At 49.2% G+C, this 20307-nt stretch overlaps 1 protein-coding gene across 2 annotated transcripts in view; it reads left to right on the forward strand.

Moving 5' to 3' along the window:
• Positions 1–16048: 16048 nt before the first annotated feature.
• The window catches only part of LOC144146333 (uncharacterized), a 102427-nt gene continuing 98168 nt past the window's right edge, over positions 16049–20307 (forward strand). For both annotated transcript variants that reach the window (XM_077678290.1, XM_077678297.1), the window contains exon 1: positions 16049–16399. In XM_077678290.1, the coding sequence (XP_077534416.1) occupies positions 16298–16399 (102 nt within the window). In that variant the 5' untranslated portion in view covers positions 16049–16297. The remainder of the gene's footprint in view (positions 16400–20307) is intronic.

Here is a 20307-nt window from a genome sequence, read left to right on the forward strand (position 1 = left end):
TATGGTTGTGGTGGTGGTGGTAAACATTAATGCTTTGCGTTCTTTGCCGAGTACCCCCACAGCCAGGACCGTGTAACGCCGTGTATTTCCACAAAAAATGCAGATACCGTGCAAGTTTCACCTGTAATCGTATAACAGCGTAATTTGAGATAACTGATAGCACGAAATTTTGAAAAACTAGAAAATATCAAAAATGTAAAAAAACGGGAAAGGGCGAAACGTGTAACGCCCTTCATTTCCACGATAATGCAGGTTTTGCGAAAGTTCTACTCGTAATTTTTATAATAGCGTAAATGGCGAAAATTGGACTAACAAAATTTTGAAAAAAAAAAACAACTGAAGAATAAGAAAAATATCAAAACATTATGGGAAATGGCAAATGGTATAAAACATGGCATCTCCACAATAATGTAGATTTCACAAGAGTTTCACCTGTAACCGTTATGATAAAGTAAATGGGGATGACTGATCGAACGGAACTTTGAAAAACTAAAAAAAGAATAAGAAAAATACGAATAAATTACAGAAAATGGCGAACCCTGTAACACCCTACATTTCCAAAATAATGCAGATTTCGCGAAAGTTCCACCTGTATTCGTTATAATAGCGTAAATGGAGATAATTGGTCGCACGGGATTTCGAAAAACCAAAAGAAAAAATGGCTGTAAAGAATTCACACTCAAGACAGGCGGCATAAGAAATCTACGAATTAGTAGACAATTCTCTGAATTTCTGCGGAATTTTTCAAAAGACCGGAAAGCTGGTTACGATAAAAGAAGTCCTCTGCCGAGTTCGCTTTGCAGCGTAACTCTTCTTTGGCGAGTGTGACCCGCTCAATGCGACCAACGTTATCTGCGCGCTTTGCACGAACCTATGCACGCGGCGCGAAAGATGCAAGATCTCTGGATTCATCCACGGAATCTGGGTGTTCTTTTTCTTAGTTTTCAGAGGGATCAAACGTCCGATGCAGCTTTCAATTGGCGTTTCAAAATGGCTCACGGCAGTATGAGCATCAGAGACGGCGCTAAGCATTTGGAATTCGTCAAAACGCTTCGCCAGTAAATATGTTATGGAGACGTCATGGCCTGCTGAAAATCGTGGAAAGTAGTAAACACCACATTTGCCTACGCGAATGGGAAAATTCACGCTAGCTAGCACCATCCTGTGGAGCGAAATAGCATCGATTACTCCGCATTGGAATCCAGCATCTGCGATGTGGTAACTAACGAAAGCCAGATCTAAGAGAGCGTTCTTTCTATGGGGGGAATTCACGATTTGAACGAAGTCAAAGGAAAGTGAAAAATTAAGTATCTCTTTGTTAATTAGATTGTCTCTGCCAGATGAGGATAACAACGCCAGTGAATTCCTGGTGTGTTAATATCCCCATACAAACAAGATCGGTAGCATTAAGCTTCTGTTTGCTTACCTACTGGCTATGACGCGATTAGGGATCCCTAATCGCATCCCGTTAGCCAGTAGGCTAATTTTTTTCATCGCGTCGACGTGATGAAAAAAATTAGCAGTGGCTTAGCTCGGCTATGCCAGGATATACGTAGCGTGAGCTAAGATTCAGCTGGTTATTCTTAGCTTTCCTGGTTGTCTAGGATTAGCTTGATTATCATGCTTACTGCTGCTTCAATGACACACACACGGTATACGCATTATGTGACCAATGTATATTTATCAAGCGGCTCCGGCGCAGCGTCACCAATCGCCCTAGAGCTAAGCTGGTTCCACAGGCGCACGCCGGTGTTGCTGCGACGCACGAGCCATCGGTTCCACACCCGGCCACCCTCGCGTGATCATCAAGTGGACCGGGCCGCCACGTGCGGAACGGAGGTCGGCGAAGACGCTGGACGCATGGGGTGGGATTCCACAGGCGCACGCCGGTGTTGCTGCGACGCACGAGCCATCGGTTCCACACCCGGCCACCCCTAAGATGATCAAGTGGACCGGGCCACCACGTGCGGAACGGAGGTCGGTGAAGACGCTGGGCGCGTGGGGTGCGTGAGAGACGCCGGGCAGCGAGCAACGCTCTCTGCGCCGTGTGACATCACTGCTCCTCGCGCATGTGCAGCACGGCTCTCCAGGAGCCTCGCAAAGCTGCTCAACCTCGGCAACTGCTAACCGGAAGCTGCTAACCGCAACCTCGGCAACTGCTAACCGGAAGCTCTTATTTGATTCCAGCCCCTACATTAGTCTCCTGGCAACACGGCGCGGTCGTAATTTACATGCTCTTGCCTTAACTCCATATTTCGCCAAAACTAATCTTTTCAAATTTTCGTTTTTTCCACGCACGATCAGTGAGTGGAACAAGCTACCGCTTGCCGCCCTTCTTTCGACAGATTCTATTGACGCGCATGTCTTCCTGGTGACGTGAAAATGATTTGCTGTTGTCTTATCCACTGTTTCATTGTGTTGTTGCATTGCTTTACTTCAGTGCCATGTTTCTCTTCCCCCCCCCTTTTTTTTTGCAAAATGTAAGTCATGTAATCCCGCTTAATTGGTTGTTGTATGTATGTGATGTTAGGCTTGATGACTTTTCATATTCTTTTTTTCCTGTTTATTGCCTGTACCACTCCTGCTTGGGCTTCATGGCTGCAGTATCTTGTAAATAAATAAATAAAATAAATAAAGTGTAGCTCACACTACAAAACACCAACTGCCTCATTCTTCTGGAGGTGTAGCTTGCACCAGTCAGACCCTGTATTCAATAGGAAAGAAAGAAAATGAAAGTTCAGGTCAGAAAGAAAAAAAATTACACCCTCTTCAGGGGAACCCTGAGTAGTATGCGAAGCAGCCATGGGGTCGACTGAAGTTCCCATTAGTTTTCAGTTCGTCGTTTCCGTTGACGTTCAGCTTCGCGTGCCTTCGTTATATTATTGACGTAGTTTGAATGAGTGAAGGACATAAGGCGCGTTCGTAGCACATGCTCCCGTCTCGGTTTGTAGCGCAGTGGGAAGAGCGCCACGTACCTTCCGTTGCGGCCAGAGAGTCGTGGGATCGAAACCGGGCGCCGCCTAACTATTTATTTTTATAGTGGACTGCGCTGACATCAGCCCAAACGCTGACGGGGCTGAAGAGACGCGCATGCGCAGTAGAGTGCGGACGGCGGACAACGACAACGAGGGAGGGAGGGACACAGCCACGAGCATGAGATGCTTCGCATCTAAAAGAATCGAAACGCCACCACCTTTATCGTGCTGTCTGTCTCCCGAACCACTACATAGCCAGGGGAAGTAAATTCCGAGTCATAAATTCCATCGCGCCACCATGTTTCAGTGACACCGATAACGTGTGATGAATATGAAGAAACTATCGAAAGGAGGCTTGGGAGTTTGTTAGACCTGAAGTTTTTGGTAAGAGCTATCTCGCAGTCAATTGGAAGATCCAGAATGAGTAGCGGTGTCGGCCGCAACGGAATTAGTGGTGTTCACGGTGTTCTTAAAGATCTGATCATGATTTTTCTGTATTGTTAAGGGATCTTAATAATTTATTTTGTCGACCTTCATTTAGATTATTCTTTGCTAGCTCTTCCTGACTTCGATGTGGTTCCACAACTATGCTTCTCCGCATCAAGCATCAGCATATTATTCCGCACTATTTAAGCACTCCTTCGTCGTTTCACTTATAATTATGGAACAACGCCTGAACTTTTCTCAAAGCTGCTCTGAAGATCCCAAACCCATTTTAAAAGCGTTTTACGAGAAAGGAGGAATCGACATGCAACCCAAGTGTGTCCTAAGGTCGGCTGAAGCCCGATTAACCTTTCATTTACACAATGCAGCTACAATTGTATGGCACGTGGTGGCAACGTTACGCGACAGCAAAGAACGAAATCCTTCTCAGTGCGCCATAAAATGTGTAAGGCATATATCAGAAGCTTCCGGAAAGTTTTAGTTTCTTTTTCTCAAAGCATGCGGCCGCGGGGCGGTGAGCTATAGGTGAGGGGGCTGTCCCTTTCGGATGCGCATGCGTTCCGGGGTCGTGCGATGCGCCTGTGTAGTGACGCGGGGCACCTTCAAGTACTCGCACCTGCAGGTACCGCTTCTGATGCATCCGTGCGGCAGACGGGACACCTGCTGTTGCTCTCCAGCCACTTGTCCACACATGCTGCGTGGAATTCGTGGCTGCAGGGGAGAATCCGCACGAGCTCCCGGGCCCTAAAGTGGCACAGGCAAACCACGCACACCATCTCGCCCGAGTCCTTCGCCCGCGGGTTGAAGCGGTGGGCCGGTAGCTCCGCAATCTCGGAGCGCGGCATGCCCAACGATATATCCGTCGCCCGAGCAAAAGCAGCAAAAACGCGGCGAAGCTCGGTCTGTACTAAGCTGAATTTCCGCGAGGGACGCCTTGTTGTGCCTGTTGTGCGACGTGCTCGTGGAGCCTGTGATGTGCCCGAGCTACGCCCTTCAGCTGCGCCCCGGGCCGGACCTTGGTGCGCACTCGATGGTCCCGCTCGCGCTTTCCTGTCGGGCTGGTTGCGCTGAAATGATGCCGGGGAATCCTGGTGGCTGTATACGAGCAGCCCGCAATCGGGGCCATGGGGGAGCTGCTGCTGGCAATGCCGGCGTTGCTGCTGCACGCCCCAAAATGGTCAGACGGGGCACCCACAGACACAGCGCTTGGAGTCGATGGAGGGGCTTCCACGACACTTGCAGAACATAGCATGCCCGTATCCAGGGCCGCATGATCGCCGCTGGCGCCTCGTGTACCGCTAGCTCCACTGCACCCGGGGAAACCACATTCGTTATAGCACTCGTCGAGTTGGGGGTGCACAAGGCATCGGTCGGCGGGGTTCTTTTGCCGCTGCGGGGGCGAAAGATTACTCCCTCAGGGTCAGCCTTCGTCCACAGTGCTCGGTGCAGCAATGTGGGAGTTCGGTGGCTCTGGTTCCGGCTCTGTCGTCCCGGGAGGCGACCTCGGCCTCTTTCTACGGGGCTTCCCGCTGTCCTCCGGATCAGAGTCCTCACTCGAGGAATCCGGCTGTGACCGAGTGACCGACCGAGAATGCTTCGGGTCGGGACCGCCAGCTGCCGGCACCTGATGCATGGTCGGCACGGAGTTGTCTCCAGCGGCCGATGCTGAGGCGGAATTATTCTCCAACTCGCATCCCTCTTGGGGTAGAAGTCCGCAGATCTAACAGTTGAGCGTCGCCCGCCGCTGGTTACCCCTGTGTGGGGGAGGGGGGTGGGTGGGGGGGGGGAGGAGGGTAAGCCGGGTTTCAGGGCGATGCCAACACCATGTGAAACACGTCATAAAACGTGCACGCACAGTGGGGTTACCACCTTTCGTGAAATAACTTGCCACTACCTAACCCTGCATGTACGCTTTGCACCCCACGTTAAAGTTCTTTTCAAGGCGGAGGAGCGCTGGATTTTCCGTCTCTACACTAGCAGAGTGTTAGTAGTGTGCCCGGCAATACTGCAATTCTTCAACCCGGGGCGCTGAGAGAAAAAAAAAATATTTTATGCCTTAGAAAAAGGAAATATAGAGGAAGCGCTAAGTTTAAATTAAGGGTTAAAAAACTCACGGCTTTGAATACCAGTAAGAAACCACCGTAAAATAAAAAAGAAATTTGCGTTTGGCAGGTGTCCAAGTTGCTCCAAGTGGGACAGGTAGAGCTTTTGGAAAATAGTTTTAAAAATCTATTCATGCAAATTTGGGGGGAAAAAGTTGCTATTCACACTCAGCACTTCATCCTTCATCAACAGCAAACACTTCCTTCGCTGCCCAATTTCGAATGCAATGAGTTGTGCAAAAAATGTCGGCTCTTCTCTGCCCTCGACTTTTACTGGAGCTGCAAACCCAGGTTAAGGCCACCATCCAAGACGCTGCGGTGGACCAGCTGCGCTGACAGCGAGGTTTTCTTCGCGGAGCCATTACCAGGCTCCTGAAGTCAGTGACCGAGCTCTTACAAGCCTCCGCACCGCCTCCGTTCGACTTGCAAGAGGCCACTGACGAGCTCGTTCGAAAGGACGCCGTCTAACGATCTAGATGAGAAAAAACGCAAACTACTCGAAGGCGGCGAATTTTAACTTGATTATTTAGACTGCTTGGCAGTACAACTGAACATCGCATCTGCAGGTGCTTGCAATGAAGCCCATCCGGACAACCCCATTCACGTCGGCTCGCGCGTATAGGCCTTGCTTGTCACCCACTTTTTCAGTTTAGTACAGTGAGTGGCCGGGTGTTCAAGAGTATTTCGAGGCTACGATTCACGGCCATGTTTGCAAGGCTCAAAAATACACGGACAAAAATACGGAGAAATACACAAACAGGGCGGCACTCACAACTGAAATTTAATTCAACAAGAAGAAACACATATACAGTCTCAGCGCATGTCACACGTTGATTCTACGCATTGCGTCCCATGTTTTTATCTAAATACGCTACTTCTTTCTCTGATAGTGCGAGGAGCGGTTGTCTAACGCATTTGTCACCTCGTTTTCTGTTTGTGGTGTATATATGTCCCAAGTTGTCGAATTACATTTCAGTTGGGAGTGGCGCCCTGTTTGTGTATTTTCTTCGTACTTTCGCCCGTGTCTTTTTGCGCCTTGTAAACACGAACTTAAACCAACTCGTCCAGCTTCCTGTTTTGATTCACAACCACCCGGACCTGACAAACAACGAGACGTTTTTAAAAATGTGACTTGCCAGTGATACGAAGCAGGACGTCGAGTGTATCTGCCTTACTTACCATAAGGTCACAATCAGAGTGCTCGTCGACCGGTTTTGACGTACTGAGGTGCACATACGATTACGTTGACAGGTCTGCTCACTATCGCTCCAATTGTCTCCAGGACCAGCTGGCTGTCTTGAAAGCCTCGGAGTTCCAGGATCAAAGTACGTGGTGGTTTTGCACCGTGGCCGCATGCCCCCCCCCCTTCCCCCTTTTTCCAGAAGTAATGGGAGTCCCAGGCTTCTAGAAGATCGAAGCAAGACCGTTATGGCAGTCTCGAAGGTTTAGGCAAAAAGCACGGAGGAGAAAAAAAATTCACTGAACTCGAAGACGTCGTCGTCAAGAGTACAACCGCCAATAGTCCCTCACCTCTGCTGCCGTCCTCCTTGGCTTCATCAGCTGGGTATGGGCCCAGTGCCGCGGACGTGTCGTCGCGAGGACAACCGAAGTGCCAGCCGTGCGATGATCAGCTGCGGAAAACGCAGGATTTCCGACGGGTCTTATCAGCAGATAGAAAGTGACGGCACCTTTCAGGGAACCACTGTTATCTCAGATGCTCTGGGTGAGGACCCGCTGCTCACTATTGCCGCATTAGCACTTCGCTCTAGGTGCCGCCTATTCGGGACGGCGCGTCGCCGGCTTTTGCGACATTTGGAAGCAAATAGCGACGAACTGCCCGCCTGCTTCTCGCTTTGACGGAGTGCCGATCGTCAACTTGTGCAACGGGATCGCAACATAATGACGAGTCCTTCCTGTAACCCGCCGCTGTGGCTCAGTGGCTGAGGCATTGTGAGCCCAAACACACGGGTTCGATCCCGGCCGCGGTGGTCGCTTTTCAGATGGAGGCCAAAAGCGAGAAAACCAATGTGTTGGGATTTCGGCACAAATTAAAATCCCCAGGCGTTCAAAATTAATCCGGAGCCCTCCACTACGACGCGCCTCATAGCCCAGGTGTAGCTTCGGCACATTAAATATCATAATCATCATCAGCTATTCGCAGTGGAACTTCCTCCTCGTCGGTGCTGCTCCAAAGGGCTATAATGTGGGCACATGGACAGGGTGATTGTGTGTCGGTTTGCCTACTAATCGGCACTGGCAGCCAATGGACTCTCGTAGGCAGTACCTAGGAAAGTTTACTCATCGTTGGATCACGTTCATGCCATTAAGTCGGTAATAAATAAATTCGCGAAGTGCAATAAACCCCTCTACGTGAAATTTATATTTACGAAAAAAGGCGTTTGATTCAATCGATACTGCCACCGCAACGAAAGCAGTGGGAGACCACACAGTAGAGGTGATTTACATAAAGCTCACAGAAGACAAAAATAAGGAATGTGTGAACACAATAATACTTTATAAAGCTATTCCCTATTAGGACGGACGTAAGCCAAGCAGACGCTGTCTCTCCGAAATTATTTGCAGCCTATCTAGAGGGGCTATTTCGAAGCTTGAGAGGGAAGAGTCAGAGGTACGCTTAAACGGAGAATATTTGAGCCGTTTGAAATTTGCAAACCACCTAGTAGTGTTCAGTGAGCCGGGAGATTACCTGTAAAATGCTGCATGAACTTTGCGCGGGAAGCTCAGCAGTAGGGATAGAAATAAACATGAGGAAATCAAACAAAATGTTAGACATACAAGCAGAAAATCTCTCGCTCCGCTTAGGTAATAAAAAAATAGAAGTGTATTAGTATAATTGTCTTGGACAAACTATCCGTGCTGATCGAAACCACGATAAAAAAATCAGGAGCATAATTTGTATCAGCTGGGGAGGATTTAGCAAGACACGAACAGTTCGCACGAAAGGAACAAATTTAAGGAAATAAACAGTACAGGTAAAGCAGGGAGGTTAGCTAGGAAACTGTCAGGTTGGACCCTAAACAGGGGGATGGGAATAGGGAAGTTGGAATGGAAAGAAATGACCTATAAAACCGTGAAAATTCGGAAGAAATAATAATAAAACAATTACTGAAGCAGTAGCTACTTCTGCAATGAAAAAATGCGTACTCACAGTGCGTCCTCCCGGTGATGACGTACGGGACAGAAACTTTGGGATTTACTATCACCTGGGAATAAAACATGAGTCGGGCTAACGAGCCACGGAATGAAGAGTTACAGGAGTAATGCTTAGAGATAGGAAACGAGTGCCTCGGACAGGGAACAAACTCAGTTGACGATATCATAGCTCAAATTAAGAAACGGGATATTGGACCACACATTTAATGTGGAGAAGTGTCAGCCTATCAGGGTAACAGAACGACTACCGAAAGATGATACTGGAAATGGGGAATACTGATAACTCGAAGGAGGGATGAGATAAGTAAAAAAAATTGGGGAGAGGAATGTGTTCAAACAACCTAAGATATGAGTGGTTGGCTGCCGTGGGAGAGGCCTTTGTCCTGTAGCGGCCATAACTAGGCCTATGATGATGGCGTTGATCCGCAGCAGGACACTTGCCATAGAGCTTGATTGTGTCTACGCCTGTACGTGGCGCCCTTGCGCATGGAGCACAATGAGAAGCGGGACGTTGAACCTGCTCGTCGTAACGCTATACCGTACCCAAGAAAGCCGCTACACGGGTACCATTCACCTGTAGAAGCGGACGCCTTGGCAGCAGCAGCAGCTCTCCAGGAGTAAGAGTGGACGCGCGCGAGCAGAACATGTCTGATTTCATCAGGGCCAACATGGACTGGGCGCTCAGGAAGGCCAGCTCACCCAGTCATGAGCAGCAACTTGAACGCCAATGTCATACACTCTGAAGAGCTGGGGAAGCCACGCTAGCATCGCGAGGTCGGCGAAGTTCCTCGCCCGAGTGTGGCAGCGCTATGCTCTGGTCGGGAGGTTTAGGTCTAGGGAGCGTAGACAATCCAGTGGAGCTGCACGAAGAGTAACCCTGCAGTGGGATACGGCTCACAGATTCAGGCAGCTGTAAATACTGCTCCCTAGTTTCACGGGCGCTTCTGGCATTTATGGTATGGCCCTGGTAGAAGGGCTGCAACATGTAAGGGACATGTAAAGTTCTGGGCAAAGATTTGCAAAGCTTTTTAAATACAAATTATTGTAGGAGCCGTACGTGAGTGCTTGAAGCCAGTGCGTGGCTTATTGTACTATAAAAACGGGAGGATAGCCCAGGCACTGGTCAATTACAAAAACACGCTTACATCATGCGTACGAACATCTTTGTAAATCTTGACCATGGTTTATGCTTGCCGGAACGCATCCCTCAGCTGAAAGAATAGGGATCTAGAAATGGGCGCTGTATACAGAGGTCTTTATGGCGGGGTCGTTACACAGGTGGGTAAACCCAAACCAAACTTTAATTGCGGAAATTAGGATAAAGCCAAAGTGTCCTGCAGAAATGAGAGTACTTTAACTCTTCAAAGAACAGGCCGAATAGCAGCCGCTGTTACCATAATGAGTACTCAGCCCTTGTCGCTACGGAGCAAGCCCCTGAACAATGTGAAATTTCAATCAGCTCAAGACTCGGATATTGCAAAGCCGTGGAACTTTCATGCATGTGCGTCCGCTGGGCAGGAACTGCGGGTACGTTGACTTGCGAACGGAATTTGCTTACATTTAATTACTAAGACGAACCTCCAATGCATATATTTTACTTATCTTGCAAGCTATCGCCCGTTCAGTGCTTTCAAGACCAGCGAGAAAGTATTTTCATTTATTTCTTCATGTGCGCGAATACGCTCACTGTTCCTTTTAATAAAAACAAATTGTCCTCTGTGCGCGGAGTTCTCAGTGTCAGCACCATCATCAAACTCGTCTTGACTGTACCAGAACATTTAGACAACGTGAACTGATCGAATGCGTAGCAACTTTCGGGCATCAACAAAATGTGCCATTGACAGAAGGATGCGTTGGGTCTGTACAGTGTTGGCGCAGTTTCATTGCTTCCCTGTGGTCTTCCCTACATCGCTTTGTACGTGCATCCATCCACGCTTGTCATAAAATGCTGGCAAGCTTGAATGGTAGAAGTGTATAGCAGCCTGCAACTCCGCCACGAACTACGCTGCTCGCAAAAGAATGCTTGGATCTTGTTGGTTTAGTTGGTTCAGTTACATTGCTGTGTGCCGTTGACTTATTTGAATTTGCCGCGTCGAACTGTTTCGACTTTTCCCGGAATCGCGGACACCTCTATACTGGGTAGGAAGTGCAGGAGTCTACAAGTCACCTGTGCAACCCTCTGCAAGTGTAACAACGGCAGTGTCTACGCTCATTTGCTCGATTTCATCGGCGCCATTCGGCCCTCTTTTCTTCACCCTCCCCTTGCAACTGCCCATGATAAATCGCAAGAATGTGGGGGAGCTTGACTGGGCAGAACAGTTAGCAGACTGCAGGTACCTACGCAATTTTCTGTCAGAAGGATGGCGTAGCTCCGGTGTCACTGGTTCAATGGCAGTGCTTGTGGTCCTGTTTTTTCTTCACTTTCTCTGTCCAAACATTCACGATAATTCCAGAAAAGTGGGGCAGCGTGAAATGACGGAAAGTATAGCAGCCTGCACGTCATTTATACAACTGATTGTTTCCAGGTGATTTCTTTGTGCACACGTTCGTTCAGTTATTCTGATGTTCGGACCTCCTTGATTAGCATACTTTACTGATCGATTCCCGATTCTCTTATAATAGCATAACAGCTTGAATGGGTATAAAGGGTAACAACTCGCAGGGTTTTCTGAAATGCAGCGTTGTCAGAAGTGTGGCTTCTGTCAGTACACTTCTTAGTTTGATTGCATTCCTTTCTTTAGTCGTTTTTTTTTTTTTTTTTTGTCAAGGTCTCCAATTAATATTCAGGCTTGCCCCAAAATGTTGGGATGCAGAGTGCAGCATCCTTCAGGCAATGGGCTGTTGACTCTTGAAATGGGTGATGGGCTCTCGAAATGAGTTGTTGACAGATGATGACTCGCATCACGACTCTTTGGTTCATCGCATCTCGGACTTGAGTCACTAAAATAAAATTTATTTTCTCTCTCTCTCTCTCTCTGGTTCCATTGCAATGCTATGAGCGTTCCTTTTCTCTTCGTTGACCGTTTCCAACCGTTCAGTCTGCTGGTGCAGTATGAATGGGTAGAAATGGTATTAGCGTGCACGTCATCTATGAAATGTGCTGCCAGAAGAATGGTTTTGGTCTGTACTCGTGGGTCAGTTGCTAGGTGTGTCTTATTTTATTCGCTTTTCCCATGCAACTATTCACAATTATTCAAGAATATTTGGGCACCTCGAATGAGTAGCAAGTAATAACAGCCCTCGTGTCACGAAATGGACTGTTAAGAGAAAAAATGACTTGGATCTGTACCCGCTGCCTAGGTTGCATTGCTTCGCATCACTACGTGTGGTCCCTTGTTAAAGGGACACTGAAGGGATTTGTAAACATGGCGGAATTACTAGCGCAAATTGTAGTCTGGAGTGTCTAGGCCTTGTTTCGACCTCTTTCGCTGCGTTACGCGACTTTACTCAGTAGAAAAATCAATTCGAAAATGCTGGCCTCCTTTCTGCATCCTCCTTGCCGTTTTTCTATGACGTTTCGTATGACGTCAAAACAAGATGGCTTGGCTTGACTGCGCTACTGCACGGCTCGCCGACCCTCCGACAGAATCAGTCGGCCCAGCGTTTAGTCGGCCGCCCGCCGGCAGGTCGTCGCAGTTCGTTCGCTAAGTTGAAACTAAGCCACGACACGTTTGTGCCTGGAAGAATGTGTGTTTAGTTTGTTAGTTTGTATACTGCATCAAGCTCTAAGTCCAAGTCGCTCCACACAAGCGCACATGCGACGATTCGCTGACTGGTACGCTACTAGAAAAAGCTAAGGCCAATTGCAGGCGGGAGAAGAGTCACCGAATTTAATATAGGTACTAAGAAATTAAAATCAACCGAAACTTTTATCGTACCGCGTAAAACCAAGGTACGGGAAGCACTTTTTGCCCAGGGTGAACTAGCACAGCTGTCAGCAGCCCGACCACACTCCTGCGAACGCTTTTGAGCCTCAGGAATGGAGCCGCTAGAGGTAAGATGTTTGTGGAAATTTGGGGGACGCTTACTGCACGAGCGCTCTTCAAGAAATAGTCATGTAAGCTGCTTGGAATGCTAAAACTAAATAAAAATGTAAACTGGCTATGCATTATATAATTTATATTTCCGGCCCTGTCAGCGCTGGCTTATGGCCGAGTGGTCTGGACCGCTTTGTTTCGAAATTCGCAAGTTCAAATCTTCAATAGCGCCTGTCTTTTTTTTTTTTTTTGACGTTGATTTATTTGTTTTGGGGCAATGCTTTCTATACTGAGTTCACCATTTTTGCGCTGTAACGTTCATTGCTCCACGAGCGAGTTCGCAGGACGCGTGCACACTGACACTGACGCGCTGGTGAGCTCTCGTTGGCGTGGTGTTTCCATAAGCACGGACTGCTTGCGGGCAGTGGGCACAGTCCCGAATCAGCCGACCCTCGGCCTAGTGCGAACACGCCTCTTACTATACAAGCCCGAGCCAGACAAGCTCTAAAGGTGGGGAAATCCGCATCGCATTTGAGCGTCTCCGGTGACTCGGAGGGCGTTTATCCACTCCGTACGCCTCGGCTAGTGATTGTTACTATTCCAAGCCGTGCTGGTATTGGCTTATCTGACGCATTTTACAGCCGATAACATGTCAGAAGCGCGGTATGCCGATTACTGAGATATCGAATGCCCAGCCAGCGATAACATCGGGTGCCAAGCATGTTATTTCACAGAACCGAAACCGAAACTGGTTTGAATTCTAATCTTGGACATCGTCCAGTTACGTAGCACCTTGTATGGACGTCACTGCTTTAGCTGGTGCGGCCGCCGCATACCGTGCATGGTAGTTTTCCTTCTTTCGGGCTTTATAAAAGAAATAACGCCTTATAGACCGGATAAATGATTAAAAGTGGGTTTATTTGAGCCAGTATACGTAGTGCAAGCAAAAACAGGAGCTTGACAAATTCACCTCAGTGTCCCTTTAAGTTTGTGACCGAATCATTGGGCAGCTTGAATAAAAAATCCCGGGCCATCTTCATAACGTGATTCCTGGGGAGGGGCGAAGCGTGCTGTGTGTGAGTATATTCTTGGCTACTTGGCGTTTTTGACAACGTAGATGAAACCGTTGGGGGGTAGAGGTATACAGCTTTGCTGTAAGTCTCGTGTCTTTGAAGCACGAAGCGTTCTAGCGCGAGGCGTAAACGAGTGTACCGGTGTTTTTTTTTTTTTTTTTTTAGTACGCGTTACGAAGTGTTCCAGCCGCGGTGTTTTATCAGTACGTGTTACGTTATAGCGCGAGGCGTAAACGAGGGTACCGGTGTTTTAGTACGGTGACTAGATGAGACGACAGTTACGACGACGACATGAGACGCCGAAAGCCCGAGCACCTAAGGGCCTTCGCCCCTAATAAACGGTGTAGCAGCCTGCGGGTATTCAATCGAAGGAACTGTTGACGATAACATGAATTAGATCTACATTCGTATGTTCATTTGCATTCTATTTGCAGTGCTCTTTTTTTTCTACTCACTCCAACTATCTACGCTTGTCACACAGTATTGGGACAGGTAGAGTGGGTATAAAGTATTGTGCCACACATCATCTGCGCAATGCGCTGTTACCATAACGGTGGCTTTGGTCTTTACTCGTACGTTCAGTACAATTATTATGTGCGGTCCGGTTTCATACGCAAAATTATAGTCGGTAAAGCAGTTCCCGATTGTAGCATTATAGGGGGACCGCTAATGGGTTAAAAGTGTAACAGTTCGTCTACTGAAGGATGGCTTGCGTCTGTGCTGCTTCGTTCATTTGCATGGGTGAACGGTCTCATTTTATTCCCCGTCTTCATGCAACCAAGGGGAATGCATTGCGGCGAAGCTGAATCACGGAATTGCCTTAGAGTGTAAATACATCCCAGGCAAGAACATGGTTCATCTTCACCACACGATACTTAAGCGACCAATGCATGCCGCCAACAAAGCAAGCTCGCCGAATGACAATAAAGTTCATGCCGTTCGACTCCAGAATTTGATTTGCGCTGTGCCGATGCGCAATGCCGGACGCCATGCTTGCATTGCGTGATACCACAGCGCAGACCAAACTTTTGAGTAAAATCGCACGCCAGACATCGCCATTCGCCGAAACAACCTTTTTCGCTGCATGAATTGTCAAACAAGTGCATTGCGGTGAAGTTCAAGCGCAGCATTATCTGACAGTGTGCATGTCGCTGCGCCTCTTCGCGGAAGGCAAGGATCCTCGGTGAGAGCGATTGTTCCACGGAAAGCGTAGTGCCGGATTTACAGGGAAATCTCATGGCGGCGAGAAATCGAAAACAGGCACAGAAAGAGCGGATCTTGAGAACACTGTGGGGAGGAGAAACTACCTTCCATGCAGGCGAAATGGTTATCTTTGACCCATTGGATGGTATAATGAATGGAATCAGTGGCAGGAGAGGGACTAACGCGATTACGCGGGAAGGGATCGTAGCGGCTGGGATCTCTACGGAGCAACGTTGATGGACGTATTTGTATAATTTTCTGCTCGTGCTCCGCCCACGTATCCAGCGCTTAACTTGTGTGACCTTAATGCCAGTTTAAACAAACTTCTTCACAACTTTCGTACGTAATGCGTCAGACATTACAGTCTATCCATCGGAGCAGCTGTTGAATGCCGAATGTTTATTGGCGCATCATGTAGCGAAAGGCGAGGTGTAGACAATGTTAAGACACACCCCGCGTTACTGTCCTTGAACTGGCTTTCGTCGTAATCGGACGAAAAAAGGCAACGTTACTGGAGTTATTTTTCTTCGCCTCCATTAAGCTGTTCAAGCCTTGACTCCAAGGACGAATTACTGCTGGCTAACGGTTTCTAGGTTCAATCTAAACTAGCCGGATCTGCCGCGCCCCGAGACCGCGCGACCGCATCGTGTCACAGGATAGCCGGAGACAAAAAAGTGATGACGCTCTCCTTTAATCTGGTCAGAGCCTTGGACGCGGCGAGTACGCAAGCGGCCTCTTGCTTCCCACACACCGTAATTCAAGGCCAGTGCGGATGCGGATAAGGAACCGTTTCTCAATGGAACTACTCGGCCTGCTAAGCGTTAGCGGCACTCCCGACCGTGGGCCCTTTGAAAGGCTACACTGGCCGCCGCCACACAAGACGGCGAGGGGGAGCCATGAAGCGAAGCCAAGCAAAAGTGGAGCAAACTAAGAAGCCAGGCGAGGGAGAGCGAAAGAAGAAGGGGGCCTCCGAAACCGAAGACGCCACCGGACGTTACGCTCATGCGGGCCAGCTGTTGGGCTTGCCCGCCCCCGAAAAAATAGTCCCCGCGGCCGGAAGGCCTCGTCGCGGCTGCGGCGGAAGGCGCGCGGCAGCCGTCTCGGGGCGGATACCTCGGGCAGCCCACGTGCTTGGGGAACTCTCTCGCCGCCGGAGCATGGTGGCCCTTTGCTGACTGGCAGCAGCGAGAGGTCTGTCCGGGGCTCTCGGCGCGAGCGCTGCTCATGAGGGCTCCGCCGCCAGGCTGTTGCTGCTGAGACACGTTGCTCGCGACGCCGCGCGGTTCTTGCTCCGAGAAAAAAACACAGGGCCAGCGCGCATAGGGAGGCGAGACGCGAGGGAGTCCACCATGCGGAGGCTCCCCGGCTGGGACAAAGGCGCGCCGCCGCTGACCGCTGCTCTCCTGGGGCTCGTCCTCCTGCTCCACCTGTCCGCAGACGCCGACGCAGCGGTGAGTCCCTCCTTGGCAAAACTATCAAAGAAAAAAGCGGTGCAATCACCGCATTTTTCTTTCGGCTTATTGCGGCGACACGGCGCCGCCGTGCCTTCGGCGTTCGTGCTAGTCCAGCGCAGTGGCAAAGTGTGAGTAGCTCGTGTAGGGCTAAATCATCCGGCATTCCATGTTCCGCTGCTCAAGTTCACTAGCGGCGCTAACCTGGCTTCGAGGTGTCGCGACTTCTTCGCCAAGCGTTGCTTCTCGCGTGCCATGCAAATGAAGCGCGTCTTGAAGCCTTGCTCCACTGAGACGCCGCCGAAAGTTGCGCGCGCAGCTGCGCTCCTCGGCGGCGAGCGCCGCGGGGAAGGGCCCGCGGGAGAGGCGTCCAGGCGAACACAGGGGATCAGCGAGAAAAAGTTCCGGGCGCGGCATCGGCCATCTTGGAAGAGGCAGGGGGACCGGATACTTCCGGTTGGAGGCCGCGCTGAAACGAAAAGAGACGAAAGCTGCTCTGCCCTAGAGAGGGCTGCGAGCGCTGGGCACCCACCGAGAAGATTTATGAGGCCTGTTTTGAATCCTTAGGCCGAAACAGCGTAACTTTTATCAAATATTGCTGGGCATCCGCCTGTCTATTTTAACTTTTATTTCTCGCTCCGGCGCAACTAGCATGCTGGTTTCTGATTGAAATTTCTTTTTGCAATTGCCACCAATACGGCTAAGCTGTTTTTCTCTCGCCATATAGAGGTTGCTTGGTGCAGCCTATTGCCGTACGTTTACGAAATGCCCACAGAATGCAGCTCTTTTTATCTATGCGTGTATTGTCAGACGACGGGTACGTTTGCCGCTGTGTACCCGGAATTTCTCCTGCAGGCGTCTGACGAATGTTCCTTACAATTAATTTGATGTTTGGAGCCAGCTTCGAGGTACAAAAAATCTGCGTAGCTTAAAACAGTTCAACACTTTTAGCACTAAGACGCCAGGACCAGTGTGATGGTGCATTCGACCGTACGGCCTTGAGGTCACTCTTTACGCCGCTTAATCTTTAAGGCACGCTGGTATTTGCTCAGGTATTGGGCACTAAAAGAGGGCTTATATTTGTCCTTGATCTTGTGTTAGTGCAGATTCAGTTAGCTTAGTGTGACAAGAGAGTGACAGCACTTTAATGAAAACTGGAGAGGCCAGCCCTCCCAATGGCAAGGCTTGCTACGCCAGATAGGCATGATAAAGTGACATGGGGTGGCGGCTGCGAGATGAAAACTTAGAAGGCAAAAATAAAATAAAAGGAAATGTTTAAATGTACTGATGAAGCAAAGTACTACAATAAAAAAAACGTAAAGAGAACGGTCAATTGAAAGAGGGAAAAGTCACAAGGGTGTCGTAAACTCCGAAAGGATGTTTTCAGTGTGAGCGGACTCCAAAAACAATTACTGCTCTCTATTGTCATGAAAGCTTGACCGCAATCGCATCAAATCATATTGCGTGTCTAACTAGTGGAATGAACACATACAGTAATTTCTTTAGCTCTTATTTTCTTAAGGTTCAATCGGCTCGCAATCATGGCTAATTTGACATCACCATATGTTCGTTTATTTTGTCCCGGAGAAGAGCGAAACACCTGGCAAATAAAGCCAGTATGCACGAGGAGCAGACGAAGTTTCATGACATAGGCCGATGTCCGAGCGAAATATGTTGTTGACAGAGAAAAATATGCGGCGTGCATTTCATCTTTATTTCCCGAAAGCGTCGACAGATGGACGGAACCGGACGCGGGGGCCTGCCTCCGCCTCCCTTCCGTGCGATTGCGTAAAATTGGGAACGCCTAACTACATCTCACAGGAGGCGTTAGCGCGGCGCTACGCTTGCACCCCCGTTGGAAGAGCGGGCAGAAGCGAAAGCGAGACGCGCTGTCTGGCCTCCCACGTGCGACCTTGAGTAGCGCGAGGCGAGGAGTCGCTGCAACGCGCCGCAAAAACAAAACGAATTCAATAGGGCCTACACTGTCCCAAAAGCAAAGACCTTTCCGGCGACCAACCCGGAAGGGAGATTATATATGGTCTGGCCCACGCCTACATTGCGAAGACAGGCCTACGCTCTCCTACTCTCACTTTATATTGCGACGTGCCAGGCGCTCCCGTCGGTTGTTGCTCTTTTCATTTCGAGTTGCTTTTCATCCTTTTCTGAGCTGCATAAGGCACCACTGGCTAGCTTGTAGTGGTGTCCATGCACAAGGCGACGACGCGGGAGGTGCGGCCACGCCCTACAGACAGTTGGTGCTTCTCGCTGGGGCCCTTCGTAAAGGCAGCTGGCTGGATAACGGAAGCCCCAAGCATCGCACTTAACTGTTAGCCAGCATTTGCTCGCGCTTTCCCGCAAGCTTGCTTCCCCGCGAAACAACGACGCACATCCACGCTTCCGGAAGGCGAATTCTGTTAAGTGTGTACAACGGCGGCCGTCGTTTTGCATAAGACGTTTCGAATTTTACGTAAAACCAAGTAATCGGTTTTCCTTGGCTCGGGAGTCCTGTAAGCATGCGAGAACCGAAAGAAATTATGGTAGGCGCACTTTGGCCGTGCGTCGTGGCAGAGTGGTGCGGCGCTAAAAACGGCGCACTTTCGTTTCAAAGCAAAGCCCCCCTTCTCTCTTTTTTCTATAGAGCACTGACAGCCTGATAGCACTTTCAACTGTTGTAAGCAAGTGTTCCAGGCCTGGAGAGATAACGGCCAACGTGGGGTACTGTTACGTCTATTAAAATTGATGAGAGAGCTGCAGCATCGCAAATATTGCGCTCTTTTCCGTTTTGTCCTCGCCGACCGACACGCTAAAGCTTTTTCATCCGTGTTGCCTTTTCCATTCGCTTTTTTTCCATCCGCATAAAGCTTTTCCATCCGTGTTGAAGGCATTATAGAACAAGATCTGTACACCTGCACCGTCACACGCGGTTACTAAGCTCGAGCTGCTACGGTTTCTTGCGTAGGAATTTCATTCTTCTAGTTAGTACTTAGTGGTGCAGAAGACACTAGGAAATATCCCCGTTTCACGACGTTTTATTTCGTACAGTACCCTTCTGACTAGTTTCTCACTAAGTGTCGGTGATTATGTGAACAACCCTGCGAAACTGGCAGAAAAGTTTTTCTTGCTGCACACTTTTGTTCAGCATTTTGTTCAGCATGTAAATACATGCTGCCGTACTCCGTTGGGCTCGGGAACACTGTCAAGCTCGCTGGAGCTTTATTTCCGAGCCCACTGCTCCTTGGAGTGGAAATGAACAAATTGCAATTCAACTCCTAAAATCTAGGTTTACATCCTGGCGCATTTTCTGCCACGAAATCAGCTTTCCATTCCTACAAATTGGTAATAGCAGGGCCTGAATATGGCTTTCAGTACGTCTAATTTGTGTGCTTTCGCATTGAGAGTGCGGGCAAGAAGCTTTTAGAATCACGTAAGAGTCGAACGGTTAATACTGCATTTTGGTTAAGAAACTCTTCACCTGAAAGTGCAACATTGCACCGCACTGGATGGTTTATAACGCGATAGTGTTTAAAAAGAGCTTTCCACAGAGTTGCGCCGCACTTTAATACTGATTGGAAAGATGGCTGCACTATAGGCTGGACGCGAGCCAATGCGTTGCTCTTTGAAGCCCGGGCGAGGTGCCTAGGAACACCACTGAACTACAGGCAACAAGGTCAGACCTGTGTATGCTGTGGCAGTCATAGGGAAACTATAGGGCATATTGTGATGGACTGAAGAGATGGACTGCATCCTTCGGAGGAAGATGAGGGCACTCCGTTAGCTGAGGCTCTGGGGTTTGGGGTGAGGGGGTGCCTGAACTTCAGCGTCATTAAGGTGGCGAAGAGGTGGCCGTTGTGGTGCTGGGAAAAAAAAAAAAAAAAAACAGGGAAGAGATGAGGACGCAGGAGGGATAA

This window comes from Haemaphysalis longicornis, unplaced genomic scaffold (assembly GCF_048455015.1).
Source record: "Haemaphysalis longicornis isolate Haplotype H1 unplaced genomic scaffold, Haemaphysalis longicornis Haplotype H1 scaffold_1, whole genome shotgun sequence".
Lineage (NCBI taxonomy): Eukaryota > Metazoa > Arthropoda > Arachnida > Ixodida > Ixodidae > Haemaphysalis > Haemaphysalis longicornis.